General features: G+C 34.1%; 1 protein-coding gene across 1 annotated transcript in view; it reads right to left on the bottom strand.

Annotated features, from left to right (window-relative positions):
* The window catches only part of LOC129225058 (cotranscriptional regulator FAM172A homolog), a 102,758-nt gene extending 89,059 nt beyond the window's left edge, over positions 1-13,699 (bottom strand). Inside the window, exons 1-3 of the mRNA XM_054859604.1 lie at positions 13,651-13,699; positions 12,936-13,019; positions 1,701-1,801 (exon numbers count right to left, since the gene is read on the bottom strand). Coding sequence (XP_054715579.1) covers positions 1,701-1,801; positions 12,936-13,019; positions 13,651-13,699 — 234 coding nt within the window. The remainder of the gene's footprint in view (positions 1-1,700; positions 1,802-12,935; positions 13,020-13,650) is intronic.
* Positions 13,700-20,956: the final 7,257 nt, after the last annotated feature.

Below are 20,956 nucleotides of genomic sequence, written 5' to 3' on the forward strand. Positions count from 1 at the left end.
AGTAGTACTTTTGACTGAAGGAAACAACCCCATTGTCAGATTTTAAAGCTTTGGTATCCCCCCTCCCCTATTCCCCATTCCATGCGTCGTTTTATGTGCTACTCAAGTTACGACAAATGATGTTGACACAAAAATAATGTCACATTCTGAAGTTGGTTCACAATTAAACATAGCATCCCTTTTTTTGCTGTGAATAAATTTTGGTTAATATGTTTTAAAATAACATTATTCACTATATGGCCTAAAACGATTTTTTAAAAAATTCCCATTATAGGAGAATTCAGATTTGAACATAGTCAACTCAGTCTGCTATGGACAAAAATTAGGATTTTAAAACTAAATGTAAATACTTGAAATAATATTCCAAAACAATGTTCCACATTATAACTAGTATGTTGTGGCCATCACGAAACTTTCTTCTATATTTTTCTTTTCTTTTTTTTTCTGATCCCTCCCCATGCCTGACGAGGAAGCAATATTCCCAACAAAAACAAAATTACACATGCAAAAACTTGACGACCATCCCAATGTCTGAATTATTGCAAAAGCAAAGCAAAGAGCGAAAATTGAAAGTTATTTTAAAAGCCTTGCTTGAATTAATAACAAATATTTTATTTGTTAACAAACATAAGATGGCAACAGTTAAACATTTTAAATCATTGAGATAACATTTCCGATCATTTCCATACAATTAAAATCACCAGAAATAAGTAAACGACAATCTATTACGATTTATCTTTCTTATTGTTGCATTAATAAAGCTATTTTTATTCGCAAAAAAAAATCAACACCTCTTGGAGCGATTGGCGTCAAAATTGAACCAAAGACTCTTTACATATGGATTCACATATATTCCAAATTTCAACCAGAACGTAGCATTACTTCTTGAGATAGGACACTCAAAATGGAAAAAAAGAACGGGTGATTGCGCTACCCCCCTTTTAGCTGTTGACACAAAAATAAAATCAGTTCTTATACCCACTAAGGGCTACTTGCCGATAAATTTTTCTTTCATTCCGTTCATTATTTCTTGAGATACAGCAGTCACAATTGACGACAAAAAACGTTCCATAGCTCAACCCCCGTTTGAGTTATTGACACCAAAATTGAATCAGCACCTGTTCCTGTTAATACCAACATATGGACCAAATTTTGTTTGATTCTGCCAGTAACTTCCTGAGGAATAGCAAGCACGCGTAACTCGAAAAACGTCCCATTGCTCCACCCCCCTTGGAGGAATTCGCGCCAAAAACTAATGGGCACAAGTTCACATAGGGGCACATATGTGTACTAAATTTCGTTCGATTTCATGCGGTAGTTTTTGTTGTAGAGCGGCCACAAAAAACTGGTCACACACAGACGTGACACACATACATACACACACACACACACACATACACACACACACACAGACAGACAGACATTTTCCAAAAATGGTCGAAATGGACTCGACACACCTCAAAACGTTCGAATCCGTCAAAATTCGAAATTCGAAAATTTACACGAATCCAATACTTTTTTCTATATATTAGATATAGAAGAAAGTAAAAATGCACCAGAACATCATTCTAGAACATGTTGGTTCTATCAAAATTCTAAATGCATAAAAATTTGCAGGGCAGAATTAGAGAGCATTTTCAAAAAAAAAAAAAGAGAGAATGTCATATATTCAATCACTAAAAATAATTAATAATACTTACTTCACCAAGCGCTTCATAGCGCCTTTGGTTATACACGTGATCATGTGGTTTTGCTTCAAAATTGAACTTCTCGTTAGTTTCTATGTTTCTCAATTCCTGCCCTTTAAAAAATCATATGAAGGCTTTCACATAAACACATTTATTTGAATAGTTATCTATATCAATCAAAAAATAATGACATTCCAAGAAACTCTGAAACAATGTAATTTGTTTTTAAACAGAATGTGTTCAAGCATAATTGATATTACCGTATTTTCCTGCGTATTATCCGCGGGCGGCCTATAATCCGCAGGTCCTAAAATTGGCCTGAAGAAAAGAAAAGCTTCGTATAATCCGCGGCGGCGTATAATCCGCGGATAATACAATGTAAAAAAATAAAGTTTGAATTTAACATACCATTTGAGCAACTAAACTAAAAATGCTAAAAAGTAATTATTTTTAAGGCATAATCAAAATTAATCTGAAAGATAATCTAAAATATAATGATTTCTTTTTGAAATTTTGATTATAGTTCGCTGATTGCTTGAAAAACAAAGAATCAAGTCAAAGGAGCAAACGGTCTAATCTTGTGCAAATGGCTACCTATTTCACTGTAATGTTGCTTATTTTACATGACCTGAATCGCAAAGAGGAACATTCAAGCAACGTAAAATAACCAACATACAGGCAGGCAGCGATGAAGAACGTGCATGCTTCGTAAAATAAACAACATTCAGTCGGAGTACGATCTCGATCGGTGAATCCTACTACTGTAAAAATATTGAGGTTCAATGCGTTGGTGTTAAGCGAAAAAAAAAAAATCACAGATAATCCGCGGCTGCGTATAATCCGCGGCTGCGTATAATCCGCACCTCATAAACTTTGCCTTTTGTAGCAGATAATCCGCGGATTATACGCAGGAAAATACGGTACTCAATACAGTGGTGAGAAGTAAGGCCGTAGTCAGGATATTTTTTCGGGGAGGGACATGATCGGAGGCAAAAATGGTTCCAGACATGTAATGGGAAAAAATAATGTTTAAAAATTATGTTTATTATGTTGTTTGCAAAAACTATTCTGAAATATAATTAAAAAATTAGTTTCTAATAATTATTTTGATTAACTACTTTTTTCGTAATATGAATTTCGTAATACGTTTAGACTTGACAAAATAAGAGAACTAACTGCCTGCACTTATACGGTCTATAATACATGATACAGTGTTTATTACATGTCTACAATGAGGTTGTTTCCTTCAGTCAAAAGTAGTAATCACTGAAATCAATAGAATAAGCAAAAAAAGAAAAAACATGGACCCAGAAAATACTTTAATTTTCCCAACAGTTATTTTTTTTATAAGTTTTTAAAATGTCCGATTTTGCAAACAAGGTGGGGTCTTGATGATGTCACAAATGATGCTCTTTGGCGCATTTTGTATCGCGTTTCCACGTTATAATAATCAAGAAGCGAATTAAAATTGCGCTCTACGCTTGCTATCAACCCTATTGTTGCCAATACACGTGAGTAAAGATGGGAATTAAATATTTTGCTCTGTGAATGGCAACACAGAATGTCATTTCATCATTTGTGATGTCATCGGCAAGAAACGTAAACAATGAAAGCGCATCAATTTAAGTTATTTTTTTAAAATATTAAACAAATTATTTAAAAAAATGTTAGATCCTCTGTTTTTAAGCATGTTCTTTCAGAAAAAAAATACTTTTAAAATTTTGGAAGCGACCCTATTACAAATGCACACAACAGAGGCTTTCAGAAAAACTTTCAAGCAAGTTAGTGAAAATAGTCACAATTGAAAAGCAATCTATAATTGCCACCTGAAAAAAAAAAAACTAATTTGAATTTTGACATCTTGAATTCAAATTGTTTTTCGCAATCACGTGTGTGTGTATGTAGGCATGTGTGTTTGTGTGTGTATGGGTGGGGGTTTGTGTGTACGGGGTATGTGTGTTTGTGTCTGTGTGCTGGCATAAGTGTGGGGGGGGGGGTATGTGTATGTGTGTGTGGGGGGTATGTGTATGTGTGTGTAGGCATATGTGTTTGTGTCTGTGTGCAGGCATGAATGTGTGGGTAGTTGTGTGTATGTGTGTGTATGTATGCATGTGTGTTTGTGTGTGTATGGGGGGGGTTTGTGTGTACGGGGTATGTGTGTTTGTGTCTGTGTGCTGGCATAAGTGTGGGGGGGGGGTATGTGTATGTGTGCGTGGGGGGTATGTGTATGTGTGTGTAGGCATATGTGTTTGTGTCTGTGTGCAGGCATGAATGTGTGGGTAGTTGTGTGTATGTGTGTGTATGTATGCGTGTGTGTGTGTTTGTGTGTGTATGTGTTTGTGTGTGTAGGTGTATATGTGTGTAGGTGTATGTGTGTGTGTGTGTAGGTGTTTGTGTGTGTGTGTAGTTGTGTATGTGTGTATGTGTAGGTGTGTATGTATGCGCGTGTGTGTAGGACATGGATGCAACCTGGAGACGGCTGTCGCTATAACAGCAGCATCGTGAGGAGCCGGTCGACGGTGATGGTGCAGAGGGTGGCGGTGGGAAAAATCAAAGGAACGTCAAAAACAGTCAAATGAAAGCAATAAGCAATCGTGATTGCTCAAAAAAAAAAAAAAAACACCCTTCAAGGCTGATCTTCAAAATTACACATTTAATCAAAAGTATGATTAGATTAAAAATGGTAGTTTTGATCATGTAAATCTGTTGAGTATTGTTGAAGTATATATAACAAAGCATGTTTTTTTTTAAATGTTATTTTGTAATAAATGTCATTAACATTCTGGGAAAGAACCAAGGTGTAAAAAACTTAGGAGGTTTTGAATTTTTTTTTTAAATGTGTATGTGGGTGTGGAGGGGGTGAGAAGGAGAAAGGGTCTGACTGGAAGGAAGATTGGTATAACAAGGTCAAGTGAAGGAGGAGTAGAGGGAAGAATTTTGATCAGATAGTCTTCGTTTCTTTATTTTTTTAGAGAAAGGTTAAAATTACAGGGGAGGATTTATCCCGACGGTCCCCACCCTGTCTATGTCCCTGGTCAGAAGTAGCGCACTACAAGTAGCGAAACTACTGTAGTAGCTACATTGTTTAGTAGTTTGTAGCAGGGTTTGCGGACATATATCAGTCGATATACATCACGATATATATCACAATATATAACCGATATTTATTTTGAAAATATTATGATATTTTCAATATTCATTTTTTCAACTGTGGTACTTTCAATACAAAAAGCATAATAATCATAGCAATATTGTTCATTTGTGATTAAAAATAACCAACAAGTTGTGTAGTATATTTTTATGATCTATTGATACACCAATAATATTGATGTACCGTATTATCTTGCATTATCCGGTATGCCGGAAAAAAGTGAGGTTGACCAGCATGCAAGAAAATTCGAATTTTCCAGCATACCGGATAACTTTATTTATGCCTACTCTAAGTGTTCTTGGACTTCTTTAGTTATTTTTTTTTTCAGCTGTCATTTAAATATTGTTAGTGTTAAGATATTTTTACATTATGCATCGCTTCAATGGTACATAATCTAACTCAATAAACCCTAAGTAATCAAGCAAATTAGGCAGTTACGGGATGATTATTGTTGAATACAAACTAAAATTCAAATGATGAATTATTTTACAGGACTGCATCAATCAATGTGGGGTGCTAGAATCAATAAAATCTCTTTTTTCTTCATAAAAAGACATTTATTTCAGTAAAACTACAAGGAAACTAAAGAGCCAAAATATCTTTGCATTACAGCACCTTTTTCAGATTCAAACTAACTTCATTTTAATTTTACATTTTTCTGATGATTTCTCGTGCATCACAATTATTATTCAATGGGAATTCTCTTCCCTTTAGTTCCTAACAATTGAGGAGTAATTTATCAAAAGGGAACATATCCACTTTTTAGAAAAATTCATTTTATGACATTTTCTAAATCTTTCAGATGACCTTTATCAAATCATTTACGCTCAAGAAGTCCAAACGTGAAAAATCCTATCTTATTTAAGGGTAAAGTGTGGCTTTTTTTTATCAAAAGGTAACAAATCTGTCCTCTGCACATTTTATTTTGAACAAAAGGGGACATATCCACTTTTAAGAAAAATTCATTTCATGACATTTTCTAAATCTTTCAGATGACCTTTATCAAATCATTTACTCTCAAGAAGTCCAAACGTGAAAAATCCTATCTTATTTAAGGGTAAAGTGTGGCTTTTTTTTATCAAAAGGTAACAAATCTGTCCTCTGCACATTTTATTTTGAACAAAAGGGGACATATCCTAAAAGAATCTGTAGTATGAAGAGACTTTTAGATCCTAAGGAACACATGTCCAAAATCCTCAAATTTTAATCCATTACTTTTAGGTTCAGGAACTTCGAAAAGAGAATATGAGAAGGTGTAATATTAGTGTTTTGGTGAAATTGAAATTTTCAACATTCAGGTTTTTGTTCAAAAGGGCACATACCCAAAATTAAGATGGCAGTATCTCCTTTTCTTTTTTTTTTTTTTTGCAGAAACATTTCTTACTCTGGGCCATGATTTGCTATGCTCCATTCTGTGCCCAGAGAAGTTGATAAAACTATTTTGCCCTTACCCTAATTCGTTTTTCTCACCTCCTGAACATTTTTGGAAAATGGATACGTTCCCTTTTGATAAATTAGTCCTCAATTATAATTAAAGTATAACTTTTAAAATGCTGTGAAAAAAAGAGCCACTGGAGAGAAAGACTGCAAATTTGAACTGAATATAATTGAAGAAGGGGGAAATGGTAGACATAAGAGGGTCGTTCCATGTCAAATCAACGAAAAAAAATGGCATTTTCAACCTGACCTTCTCAAATTTTTTTGATATTTGGCTCAATTGTTATGTTTGCATAAAAAGGAATAAATACACAATAATAAGTCTCTATCTATTTTAGTTTCTGAGATAATTCAATCCAAAGGTAAGCAAAAAATGTAAAATTTTGCATTTTGCTAATCATATAATGAGTCATTATTTGTTCCCGTATTGTCGCAGAACATTGCTTTTGGTGTTTTTAGAAAGTGCTTGAATTGACCTTTTATTTGATATGTGACATGCTTATATTTCTTGATTTTTTAATTTCAAGGTCAAACACTTTGACCTTTGCCCTTCTATATTTCAGAAAGTGTATTTTAATTTTTCTTTAAAAAAAATATGTTATTCCTACATCTATTTTTTACAATATATGAGCATATAAACATGGGATTGCCATGGGATGCTAAGTTATAAAATAAAATGTAACTTACCATTTCAGTACAAAATCGGCATTTAAGTTTTATTTTATATACATATTTTTTAAAAAAATCAACCATACTGCAGCAAACATTTATTTAATAATATATTGATATTAACACATTATTAAGGGGTATTATATACTATACATATGTACTGAACATAAATTAAAATTAATATCAATATTAAAAAAATAGTTTTATTTTATGAATTTTAAAGAAAAAAAATTTTTGCTGGCATATTTATTTTTGAAATGGCATAACATTTTTTTTTTTTTTAATAAAAAATATTTTTTAGTATCATATGTATATCTACTAAAAATAATAAATTACATGACTTTTTCATTCTAAATTTTTCACCCCTCCACTTCCTTTTCATTTTAAATATTCCTTTACTCTTTGTAAAATCATGCACTAAACAAGAACAACACTGTGATCAAATAAATATGTTGTTGGTTTTTGAAGTATACTAGAGTTTCCCAGTCAACCACATGGCCCTACAGGGCCATGTGGTTCACTCAGCCATGTGGTAGGTTTCTTCTAAGAAGTCAATAAATCTGACAGGAGTCCCTCCCCTTAAGGAATGGACTTGTAAACAGAGAGAAGAGAATTCAGTCTATGGTCAGCTCTTGAAGCAGAAGTTTCAGTGATCCACTGCTCAACAGGATTTATCTTTCTTTACTTTTTTCTACTTAAAATTTTTAAACTTTTGCAATTTCTCACAGCTTTCAGTCAGAATTTAGAGATGGAACCCTCAACTTCTACAGCTTCAAGTAAAACATATTGTTGCAACCCATTTGAAAAAGTAGGCCATAACTGTTACAAGAAAAGCTTGAGAACTATAAGCAAAAACTTGGTGCAAACATTTACTTTTCTCAAAGAAGGCTACAAGATTTGTGATTCTTGCCGCAAGGAAATTCAACTATCTGCTAAGGAGCAGTTGCCTAAGAAGAGGGAGTTGGAATCTAGTTCTGATGATGAATCTGAACAAATAGATCCTTTATGTACCCCAGAAAAAGATGAAGCTTTTAATGCTTTGAACAAAAGTTTGATAGCATTAAATGAATCACCTCTTCAGAAAAAACGGTTAGGTGAGAAGAAATATCCCCAAGAAAAGTTTTAAAAAGCAGCAACAGCATTCAAAAGCAAAGTATTAAATATACACCCAGATCCTGAACAAGATGATATTCCTATGTCCCCTGACCGTGAAATTATTAACCAGTTGAAAGAAAAATATAAAAGTACAGATGATAAGAGCATCAGAATGCAAATATTAACAACAATGCCAAAAAGTTGGACTTTGAAAGATTACCAAGATGAATTTGATGTAACAGATTACACTGCAAGAAAGGCTAAAAATCTGGTTAAAGAAAAAGGTGTTATGTCATGCCCTGATCCTAAACCTGGTAAAACTTTAGATTCTGAAACAGCAAAAAAAGTAACTGATCTGTATGAGAGTGAGGAAATATGTCGAATGATGCCAGGAAAAAAAGATTTCATCTCTCTTAAAATAAATGGAAAACGAGAACATATTCAAAAAAAATTGATTTTGTGTAACTTGCGTGAAGCTTTTGCATTATTTAAACAAAAATACCCTCTGTTGAAAATAGGATTTTCAAAGTTTTGTGAACTCAGGCCGAAACACTGTATTCTTGCAGGTGCAAGTGGAACTCACAGTGTGTGTGTGTGTACAACACACCAAAATGCAAAATTGATGTTTAGTCAATGCAGAATGAAAGAACTGATGGAAGGTGATAAACCAATTAACTCTTACAAAGATGTTATGAAATATGCAGTTTGCGAAAATCCTACTGAAGCATGTTACTTTGGAAACTGTATAAATTGTCCTGGGTTTGAGAGTCAAAGAAAGAATTGAAGAAGCTTTTGAATTCAACTGCGTTGAAAATATCACGTATAAACAGTGGATACAAGTTGAAAAAAGAACATCTCTCGAGACATTAGTGAAAACTACTGAAGAATTCATCAATATATTTTTTGAAAATCTCCCAAAACTTCTTCTTCACTCATTTCTTGCAAGTCAACAATCGAGCTATCTCACTCATCTAAAACAATCGTTAAAAGAAGGTGAATACCTTGTAATCTGCGACTTTGCAGAGAATTATTCTTTTATCCTCCAGGATGCTGCCCAAGGTTTCCATTGGAACAATGCTCAAGCTACAATTCACCCCTTCACCATTTATTTTCAGGACGCTTCCACAAAAACAGTAATGAATACATCTCTAGTAATAATTTCTGCTTGCCTTGTACATGACGCAACAGCAGTCCATCTTTTTCAAAAACATCTAATTTCTTTCATGCAATCTCATTATAACACAAAACCAAACTTAATTTATCACTATAGTGATGGTGCTGCTTCTCAGTACAAAAATCGATTTAATTTTCTGAATCTCTGCTACCATGAGTCAGACTTTGGTATCAAAGCACAATGGCACTTTTTTGCAACATCACACGGCAAAAGTGCATGCGATGGTGTAGGAGGCACTGTGAAAAGACTAGCAGCAAGAGCTAGTCTTCAAATGATACATAATGACCAAATTATGACTCCTCGACAGCTGTATGAATGGGCAAAAGATCACATTAAGACAATACATTTTCAATATAGTACAACTGAAGAACATAAACAAGAAGAGGAGGCTTTGAAAAACAGGTTAATGACCGCAAGAAGAATACCAGGTACTCAGAAACTCCATTCTTTTATTCCACTGAACATGAATCACATGGAAGTCAAAATATTTTCATTTTCAAAAAATTCAAGAATAGAATATGTAAGAGCTGCTCGCGATTATATTGAATTCGCAGAAATGGTCGTGTTTTTAATCTGCAGGTATGATGGACATTGGTGGTTAGGTTGCGTTTTAGACTCTGATGAAGAAAATCAAACACTTAAGATAAAATTCTTGCATCCACATGGACCTTCATATTCTTTTTACTATCCAGACGTAGAGGATATTCTGAATGTACCTGTAGACGATATAATATCAAAAGTGGATCCCAGGATAAATCCCACAGGAAGAGTTTATAACTTGTCGAAGGAAGAAATGGACAATGCTAACCAAAAGTTGTAAAAATAACTTGTGTCCTTCTGTAAATATTTTCGGAAACACTACAAATTGCATTTAAGTAGTAAGTAGATATATGTTCACTATTTTACTTTACCATGATCCCATTGCAATCCCATTATGAAATTTTTTCCACATATACAGGGCATTAGTAGGTACAAAATAAATTTTTTTCAGATTTTTAAAAGATACACTTTTTGAAATATTCAAGGTCAAATTATATTTTTCGTGACCTTGAAATATTAATGACCCCAAACCTTATAATGTGACATATCCTATAAAAGCCCATTTTAAAAGCTTTAAAATAAAACCAAAATAAACTCTTTAGCTCCAATAGAAGCTGAGAAAATTAACTTTTTGTAATAACCAAAACCACGTTTTTTGTATTTTCCCCCCTTTTTTACATAGCCCTACACAAAAAACCGGGCAACTTAAAAATCTGAAAAAAATATTTTTCTGTATCATTTTATATATATAATCAATCCCCTGAAATTTGTTGGAATTCGTGATGGTCAAGTTGTGAGGCTCGTTGATTTGACATGGAATGACCCAAGAAAAAAAGGGTTTGTCAGTCTTTTAATGAAGTATCACTTTAAAGAAATTTGGAAGAAGCTGTGGTTCAGTGTCTGCCAAGGGTCTAAAGAATTGAAGAAATTCAGACACAGACTGGTTTGAAAGGAAATCTGGAAGAGAGGTGAAATCAATTACTTTGATGTCAGTAACAGTTGTCAGGCCCGACGAGAGGTCATGTCAGCCTAGTCGGAAACTAGGGGCCAGGCCTGGGGGGGGGGGGGACTCACGAAAAAAAATAACAGAGAAAAGGAAAGAAAAAAATAGAAAGGAAGAAAGAAAGAAAAAGGGGGGGGGGGGCTCTGAATTGAAGAAAACGTAAAGATTAAGTAAAATTTACTCTTTTGGTATTTTCTGTTGTGGCACTTAAAATAGAGTTATTTGTTTTCCCCAGTAAGCAGTTTTTTTCTCTCCTCCCCCTTTTCTTTTCTTTTTCCCTTTTCTCCCATCCCTCTTCTTTTTCTTCTTTTCCCCCTTTTCTCATTTTTTTTTGAGGAACGAGAGGGGCCCAGCGACTCTACTAACAAGGAGCCTGCCTTGGCTCTCTGCGGCCCTAGCAGTTGTATGCACAGCATTACACAGGGATGAAAACAGCCCAAAGTCAAGAAAGAGGAAAAATTGCGAGACTTAAAATTTGAATATATATATTTTTTTACATTATGCGAAATTATATTGATAATATACTGTCTTTTAAATATCAATAGATAAATGTTTTTTTTACTAGTAGAAATGCTAACAAATGAATAAATAAAATAAGCTTGCATTTATTTAAGATTTTAACAGATATATCAATTCCATTTACTACTTTCAATTTCCTATAGCCCACAAATCAGGTAAAATTAGAACCTTATAATATGACATCTAACGCTATAAAACTTCCATATAATTAAACACTTAATACAAGCTGAATTGTGTATTCTGAATTGTCTTGTAATACAAGACACCACAATTGCAAAATGACATTATCAGTGTGGACAAACTTGGAGCAACAATTTGAGGAGCATTTTGATATTTTGTGGAGCAGCTGGGTACATTCTATAAAAATCATTTAAAACATTTTTGAATGGGCATGGCAGTCTTCATAAAAATAATAAATAAATGAAGTGTAAGAAGGGATGAAAATATTAGTCTACAAAAAGGTATTAATGTCTAAGCAGTAGAATGGCATAGCAGATAAAAATGAGAGAGTGTTGCAGATGCGGATGCAATCGGATTTCAAAAGCTGCATCTAACGATTGCACCCACCATCACTCTCCAGCATTTCACCCTCTTCGCCAACAGCAAAAAGTTCCTTACTTCTTTCTACTCAAGAAAGAACGTGTGCCTCAACAAGAATCCTGATGGGAAGGTCGGGGCTAAGGGATGTGATGGGGTATTTGTGCAATCGCTAAAAAGTGGCTGAAATGGACATACGTCTTCAGCAAAAAATAAAATAATACAAATACAAATACAAATGTGACGACCAGCAACAGGCTCTGGGCCCAGCTAGGCTGGTCCTAGTCAATTAATTAGTCCCCAATGAAGATCAATGGCCCTCTTAAAGCTATCCACTCCCTTGCTCATTACCGCCTCTTCCGGTAAGCTATTCCAAGTGCCCACGACCCTGCTAAAGTAGTAGTTTTTCCTGATTTCCAAGTTAGCCTGAGATTCAAATAGCTTAAAACAATGACCCCTCGTCCTGCTTTCCCCGCATAAATTTAATCCATTTACATCTTTCATTTTGATAAATTTAAATAACAGAATCATGTCCCCTCTGACTCTCCTTTGCTCCAGGCTATACATGTTAAGCCTGTTAAGTCTGGTATCATAATCTAAATACAAGGGTTGAAAATAATAGTCTACAAAAAGATATAAACGTTTAAGTGATAGGATGGCATAGTAGACAAAAATGAGCGAGTGTAATGGAAGCGGATGCAATCGGATTTCGGAATGCATAAATGCTGAAACTTTCTACGTCATTCTCGAGCCTTTTTCCCTCCCCACCCACGAAACGGAGTTTCTTTCTTCTTTCTACCGTAGAAAGAACACGTGAGTCAGCAAAAATCCTGACGGGAAGAACAGATCACGATCGATCGCTTAAAAATGCTCGGCGGCTGAAAAATGAAAAAAAATACAAAAAGCTGAAAATCACGGATCTGCGGAAGATTTTCATCCCTCATTACAAGAACATTTTCTTTTTATTCTGGTTCTCCTACCTTCCTTCTTCAATTATACAGTTCAAATTAAATTATTCTGATCAGTAATTCTTTTATACAGTATTTTGAAAGGTGAACTTAAATTATAATCACCCAGCATTATGTATAAATGCAAGTTAAATTAAGAAATAAATAAACTTACCACCAAAAAATTCGTAACCAAATTCTTCAAGTGTTTTAGGAAATTCTGGTTCACTGTCTTCTTCATCAGTTGTTTCTTTTCGGGCTGCAACATGCATAGAAGGTAGTGCATTAATATGGAAAAACTGATCATATATTATTGTTTTTAATTCATTTTATTTAAGAAAAGGTCAGCCATAATATGAAACAATTAATATCCATTTGAACATCAGTGTTATAGAATTCAATTCTAGAATTTTAATCATATTGCATAGTTTTGCAAAGCATTGCATGTGCTGCCAGAGCAGCACTTTTATTTTTTAAAAAATCTGAAAATTTTCCAGAAGTTTAAAAATACAAATACAAAAGTGAGGACCAGCAACAGGCTCTGGGCCCAGCTAGACTGGTCCTAGTCAATTTACAATCCCCAGTGAAGATCAATGGCCCTCTTAAAACTGTCTACTACTCCCTTGCTCATTACCACCTCTTCCGGTAAGCTGTTCCAAGGTTTTATACATTTTCATTGATTGAAATTTAGTTACTAATAAATTCCTCAACATAAAAACAAAACAAAAAAAATCACACACACACACACACATTTTAATCTAAAACTTTCCTTTAAAATTTAATTAATTCAAACATCACAATAAAAATGCATAAGTAAATGAAATAAAATAAAGGGGAAAATCTTGAACAGTCCTGATCAAAATTAATAATTATAGAACTAAATAACTTACAGGCACCTGCAGTATCATCGATTTCTTCCTCCGTCTGAACTGCAGCCATAATGATTAAAAATTGATATATTACAAGCTGAAAGTAATAAATAATCAATATATACATAAAAACAGAAAAAGTTTTTAAATAAAATAAAAAGCATTTGGCTTGCTTTAAAATTTCACGCAAATGTTTGACAAGAACTTGTGATGCAAAACTTGTTGAAGTATGAATTGTACAAAAACCAAATAAAATAAGTTGATAGAACCATACAGTACGAGACCTTGATATCTGAATTCTGAAATCCAGAAATTTTGATATACTGTTGAAACATAATATTCAAATTAATCTGTTGATAAAACTATGAATAAACATTTTAGCGCAATGACAGTGCATTTTAGTGCAATTCGCAATGATACATTACATAAATTATTAGATTATCTGTAACTTTTTTTATCTTTAAAGGAAATATGTGTTGGTCTTATGATTTTTGATATTGTGAAATGTACATTACACTCAGTGGCGGCTATGGGGGGGGGGAGGTCTAGGGTGGACTGCCCCCTTCCTCTTTTTATGGTTCATTTATTTATTTTATTTTCCAATGTCAAAACCAAAACTAGAAATAATAAGAAAAGCAGAAGTGTCAAATTTTTCAGATCATAATTATTTGTTTTATTTTGTATATCTGTTTACGAAACAATATTTAGCACAAGCAGTAACATCTAGTTTATGTATTCATTCTTTAGATATTAGTAAATCAATTGCTTTATTTAAACACTGGTGGTACCCGCACGGCTTTGCCCGTAATAGAAAAATTAGAAGGTCTTTTGTTTCGCCTGTATATTTACAAATAATGTATGGTGATTTTTCTCGCCAATTGGCTTGTACCCATGTTACAGTTCCACGTTATGATAATTTGGTATATCTCCAATTGGCTCGTGCCCATGTTACGATTCCACGTTATGATAATTTCTTAATTTACTCATCCATCTTATGATAATTTTTTTCTTAAAATTGGAATAGAAAAAGAACCACATCGAATTTTCGAAAAATCGCTTCGAGGTGCACACCCCCATGCTACATACTAACTTTGTGCCAAATTTCATGAAAATCGGCCGAACGGTCTAGGCGCTATGCGTGTCACAGAAATCCAGACATCCTCCGGACATCCAGACGGAGAGACTTTTAGCTTTATTATTAGTAACTAGTGGTACCCGCACGGCTTTGCCCGTAATAGAAAAATCGAGAGGTTTTTTGGTTCGCCTGTATATTTGCAAATAATGTATGGTGAATTTTCTCGCCAATTGGCTTGTGCCCATCTTACGGTTCCACGTTATGATAATTTCGTAATTTACTCGTCCATCTTATGATATTTTTTTTCTTAAAATTGGAATAGAAAAAGAACCACGTCGAACTTTCGAAAAATGGCTTCGAGGTGCACACCCCCATGCTACATACTAACTTTGTGCCAAATTTCATGAAAATCGGCCGAGCGGTTTAGGCGATATGCGCGTCACAGACATCCTACAGATATCCTACAGACATCCTCCAGACAGAGAGACTTTCAGCTTTATTATTAGTAAAGAAGAAGTCATACTTGCCTAATGAAGTTATTACTAAGTGTTTGTGACATCTCAAAATACTTATGAATAAATAATGTAAGTCTAATTCATGTGTAAGTGTTTCTTCGGGGAAAGTTATTGTGTACATAACTCATCAAAATCTTCAGAAAAATGTGGGTTAAGGTGTTATATTTGCATCAACTACCACTCATGTGCTCTCAAAGCCAGCCTCAGCAAAATTTTGTCCTTTTTTTTTTTTTTTTTGCCGCTAAAAATCCTATGGTTTTTCGTTGTCTCCCCCCCCCTCCACTTTTTAGTCCCAACTGCCACTTCTGATCAGATGATCAGACTTGTGATTCATTTGTAGATACTGCAAAACACTTTCTATGCTCAGAATACTTGATTTTAATTTCACTTTTATTTATATATTTTTCATAGAAAGCTATAATTATGAGGAAATTGATTTACAAGATTTTATTCTTGGTTGTTTATAATTATGCCTTAACACTCACAAAAAATTATTTCTTTGTTTACTCATTCGCGGCAAGGTCTATTCATTAAATTTATGGTACTTTTTTAGTAGTTACAGACATTTAAACAATATTTCCCCTATATAGGAAGCTCAACTTATGGGGAAATGAAATTATGAGATTTTACTTTAGATTATTTAATTAATCAGCAACTAATTAGGTTCAATGTGAATATTAAACATTCATTAACAATTCATTGAATATTCATGACTTTCGAAAAATAAAATCAATCTTTTCAGTGTTTAAACCAAATAAACCTGGTTTTAGCCAAAAAAAAAAAAAAAAAGTTTTTTTCCCAACCCTGCTTCAGAACATCAGATACAAATACAATACAAATACAAATGTGACGACCAGCAACAGGCTCTGGGCCCAGCTAGGCTGGTCCTAGTCAATTAATTAGTCCCCAATGAAGATCAATGGCCCTCTTAAAGCTATCCACTCCCTTGCTCATTACCGCCTCTTCCGGTAAGCTATTCCAAGTGCCCACGACCCTGCTAAAGTAGTAGTTTTTCCTGATTTCCAAGTTAGCCTGAGATTCAAATAGCTTAAAACAATGACCCCTTCTCCTGCTTTCCCGGCAAAAATTTAATCCATTTACATCTTTCATTTTGATAAATTTAAATAACTGAATCATGTCCCCTCTGACTCTCCTTTGCTCCAGGCTATACATGTTAAGCCTATTAAGTCTGGTGTCATAATCTAAATCCGAGAGTCCCCTTACTAATTTAGTTACCCTTCTTTGAACCCTTTCCAATACAAAAATATCTTTCTTCAGATAAGGCGACCAAAACTGAACAGCATACTCCAAATGCGGTCTTACTAAACTCCTATATAAAGGCAGAAGAACTTTCTTTTGATGTTTCAAAAGATGAACATTATGTACCAATACGGTTGATCTTACAATAAGGATGGAGCCAGGACCTGATTTAAGTGTAAGCCTGAGAAGTTTGGTGTTTGGGGCCCTCTAGCTTGTGGGGCCCCCAAAAATTATTAATTTTTTTTTTCCACAATGAATTTTCATTTGTTTTACACTATACATTTTTTTCTTTTTTCAATGTTTTTCATTCTAGTGTAAGTTTAAAAATTAAATCGTTATTGCCAGATTTAGATAAAATGAAAAGCTTTCTGCGGACACAAATCCTAACTGGAAAATTTTCTGCAAATAATTATTTTGCCTAACTCATCCTTGAATAAAAAATTAAATTTATATTCAAATATGAAAGAGACAAAAAAAAGTGCTTTAAATCATTTTTTTTTTACAATAACATATAGTTTGCTTATTTTTCACCATTTAAATGAAGAAAACTGCGAAAACCATTATTTTTTTTACACATGTGCTTTAAAAGGCTTTTGGAGAAAGGCTTTAACAGAAATAAACTCTGGAATTTTCTTTAAAATTCCCTTAAAAAAAATTAAAAAAATTTAAATCAACGTCAGTTTGAAAAAAAAATTCTGCAGAGCCAAAAATTTTCTACGAACGTCGTTCGCGCGTTCGTCTATATTATGCAAGACTGGTTATTGCTGGCTCTGCTTCAACAAGGTTTATGAGTTCAGCGGAAAACTAACTCCCTCGCATGGAGTGAGAAAACTATCTGGAGTGACATCTAACGAAGAATGAGACCACTCAGATGAAACTCCATGTTGGTCCGGAGCTCAATATTACTGCTTAAGGCCTTTATCTTGTTTCTGGTGATTTACGATGTTTCAAGGTGTTTGAATTTTTTGGAGGTTTACTGCAGCTTGCAGCCATGCAAATGTTAATAGGGTCAACCTAAAAAAATCAAGTGTACAGATTGCACCATTGATTTTTTTTTTTGGGGGGGGGGGGGGGGAAATGTCAGTTTTTTTTTTATGGTGCACCATTTTTCATGGAGGATGGGAACCTTTGCAATGATAAAAAGATGTGCAATTGAGCATGTTCTTTGGTTCTGCAAGTCAAGGGGGTCCCCACAGGTTTGTCCTGCTTACAGTCCTATAATTTCTAAATTGGACCCTTTTTTACTAGCTAAGAATGTTATGCGTTCAGTATTTCCATGTACTAAATGACTCATCATCTAGGCTAGAAATTTTTTTTAGCGTTTATAGACCCCTTACAGGGGAACTGATGTGATATACCCCACCCTTGGCGACTTTTTCCTGTTGGCGCCAAGAAAGTGTCGCCAAGAAAACGATGTATGACGACATATGTCATACATCGTTCTTAGCGATGCTTTTTTAGCGCCAACAGGAAAAAATCAGATAAGAAAACATGATCAAAGCACTTCAGAACACAATATATATAAAAACAACATAAAAGCACATAAAAAAACATCACGAATATATGCTTCAAAAATGTACAGGGCCGGGGTTTTTTGTAAACATATTAAAATACAATGAAATAAATTATTGTATTAATTACAAGTCGAAATTAATGCATTAATTTTTTTTCATCATTTCTCCGGGATACGAGCCCTCGGTCTCATAGTACTTTCGTAATGAGACCCCTGCCTCGGTCTCATTACGAAAGTACTATGAGACCTCTGGCTCGCCAGTTATCCCTCCGACTCTTAATATACATTACAGTCGGAGTATGATCACAGTTATGTATACTACAAGAACCCCTCAAGGATTTGTAAAAACAAAGAATTTTGGAAGTGAGAGGTTTTTTTTGAATTCTAAAATAAAGAACTTACCTTTTTATATGATATAAATATTCACACTCAGTCTAAAACAATACATCATATGACAATGGCACGTTACAGATACACACCACGTTGGAGTTAACTTTTAATTAACCTTCAAGTTTGAAGAAACTGGCATTTTCTAATGTTTTTACTTCAAAACACAACTACTGAATTTAAACTAACACAAAATAAGCATTCCTGTAAGGTATATTGCACGAAACAACACCACGTCGTAAAATCCCCCTAAGAGCGGAACATATGTACACCTACCTCCACGGACACACGTGCGAAAAGAATTAGTTCACATCTGTACTTCCCAGGTATATTCTGCAGGGTTACTAGGGCTACCGGAAAAAGTTTTATCGCCAACGTTGGCGATTTTCGAAATGAGCTAAAAATTCTATCCTCGCCAAGGGGGGGGTATATCACATCTGTACCCTTACAGGATTCCATCTAATCAAAACCGTTTATAATATTCTAATTAGCCAATGAGTACCTGTCACAAATTTATTTATTAAGAAAGCAATTGGAAAATCTGAAAGCAGTATAGGTTTAAATTTTGAAATTTCACAAAATTATTTGATTTTTCAAATTTTTGCCATTGTTTTTTTTTAATTTTCACAAAGTGCTCAATTTAAGTTTTAAAACAAGAATAATGCATAACTCTATCTTTACTTTCTTGAAAATTATTCATTTATATTAATGGTTTGAACTTGAATACTCTTATGACCCAGTGTTTATTACTCAATTTCCTCTTTATATGCACTTTTCAATTTTACCTTCTATGTTGAATGAAATACAATCATTATATTAACACTAGGCAGTTGCATGCAATTTTCCAGATAGTCCGATTATCACATCCAGAGACTGCAGTTTCATTCTTATTAGAACTCATCAGTCTGGAATAGTGAATAACCGAGTTGGAGGCAGACGTCATCTCAATGAAGCTGAGAGCACCAACAAGATGACATCTCTCTACCTCCAGTTTGGTATTCCAGACTGACGAGTTCTAATAAGAATGAAAATGCAGTCTCTGTATGTGATAATCAGGCTGTCTGGTTTCTGTCTTAGGGGTTGTAATTTACTGCTAAATACTTGGCAGTTAGTTTACTTTTTAAATTGGCAAACAAAAAAAGATTATTTACTCATGATGCTTTGGTTGGTACTTTACTGTTAGCCAGGCGGGAAGCGAAAATCGCCAAAAGATTAGGTCCAACGCCAAGTGATGATTTGCCTAGCGAATACGCCCAATGAGGGTTGTGAGAAAATTGGCGGATTTCTACATTAATTTGGCGAATCATCGCTTGGCGTAACCATTTGGCGATTTTTCGTTTACGCCCGGCTAACGGAAAAGCCCCCTTTGGTTTTATACTTTAATAGAACTTATCTTGTTTTGTTAAAAGTTCATTATGAAAGGTTAAAATAATGTATGGTATTGAAAAACTTGTAGTTTCGTTGTAACTTTGATCAAACAAGACAGCACTAAATACTCACCTACATTAAACACATGCTAAGCGTATACATGCAAATGTAATGGGAAAGTACTATCTTTAACATAAAGTGTGATGATGCTTCTGTTAGAGTGACATAAAAGATGTGAGCAAATAGGAATTTCCAGGATAGGCAATGTTAATGCAATCTATAAGCCAGTTTATGATTTGATTTGATTTCTTATGAATTCTAGCTACTTAGATAATTGAAGTGATCAAAAAAGTTACAGACCATTGATAAACATTTAATCAGATGTGTTTAATGCTGGATTACGCTAAGCATGATCGTTTGGTGAAGTGGCGACAAATGATGGAGTTTTAATAGTAAATTTGGTGGATCATGTACATTTTAATGTCAGGTTTAATTTGTTTCTTTGGAAGATGATTTTGTTTTCATTTGAGAGTTTTTTATGGTTAAATTTATTTTGTGGAATTTTTACATCTTTTGGAATGGCTTTTGCGCCAAAATTTTTGAAAACTCACCCCGACCACACTACCGAAGCTCTGCCTCAAATTAATTATATCAAACTTTTTTCGAATAACTACTCTAATTAACATATTTTATTTCAATAATACCAACAAAAAAAAATCGCTGTGACAGGCAAGTTTTCACATCGTTTAGCAAACTTATTTATTCTTATCTCTCTCACACTAACAGTGAGAAAGAAATTAAAATCCAATAAAAAGTGATTCTGACAGATTTTCTGCCATTTATACATTACATTCATACATTAGACAATATTAAAAGCAAAATACATACATCAAATTAAATTGTTTAACTGTCAAACAGCGTGCTAAAATCAAAACAAACAGAACTTCTACTACTTCTTTCAACAGGTTAAAGTTAACGAAATGTGACATTGAAAAAATTCTACAGGGTTGCGTTCGACGAACCTCACCGGTTAATCGGTACTAACCGCAGCGTTCTATGATCAACCAGTTACCACAGCGGTTACCATTCTAAGCAGTTGATTGGTTGATTGGAGCACGTGATCACAGGCTGTCACCTGATTAACTAACCGGCCGCTACCGGTCGTGCTCGCCGAACGTAAGCCAGGCATGTTGTCCGGTGCGGAAGTGT

The sequence above is a fragment of the Uloborus diversus genome, chromosome 6 (assembly GCF_026930045.1).
Source record: "Uloborus diversus isolate 005 chromosome 6, Udiv.v.3.1, whole genome shotgun sequence".
In the NCBI taxonomy this organism is placed as follows: domain Eukaryota; kingdom Metazoa; phylum Arthropoda; class Arachnida; order Araneae; family Uloboridae; genus Uloborus; species Uloborus diversus.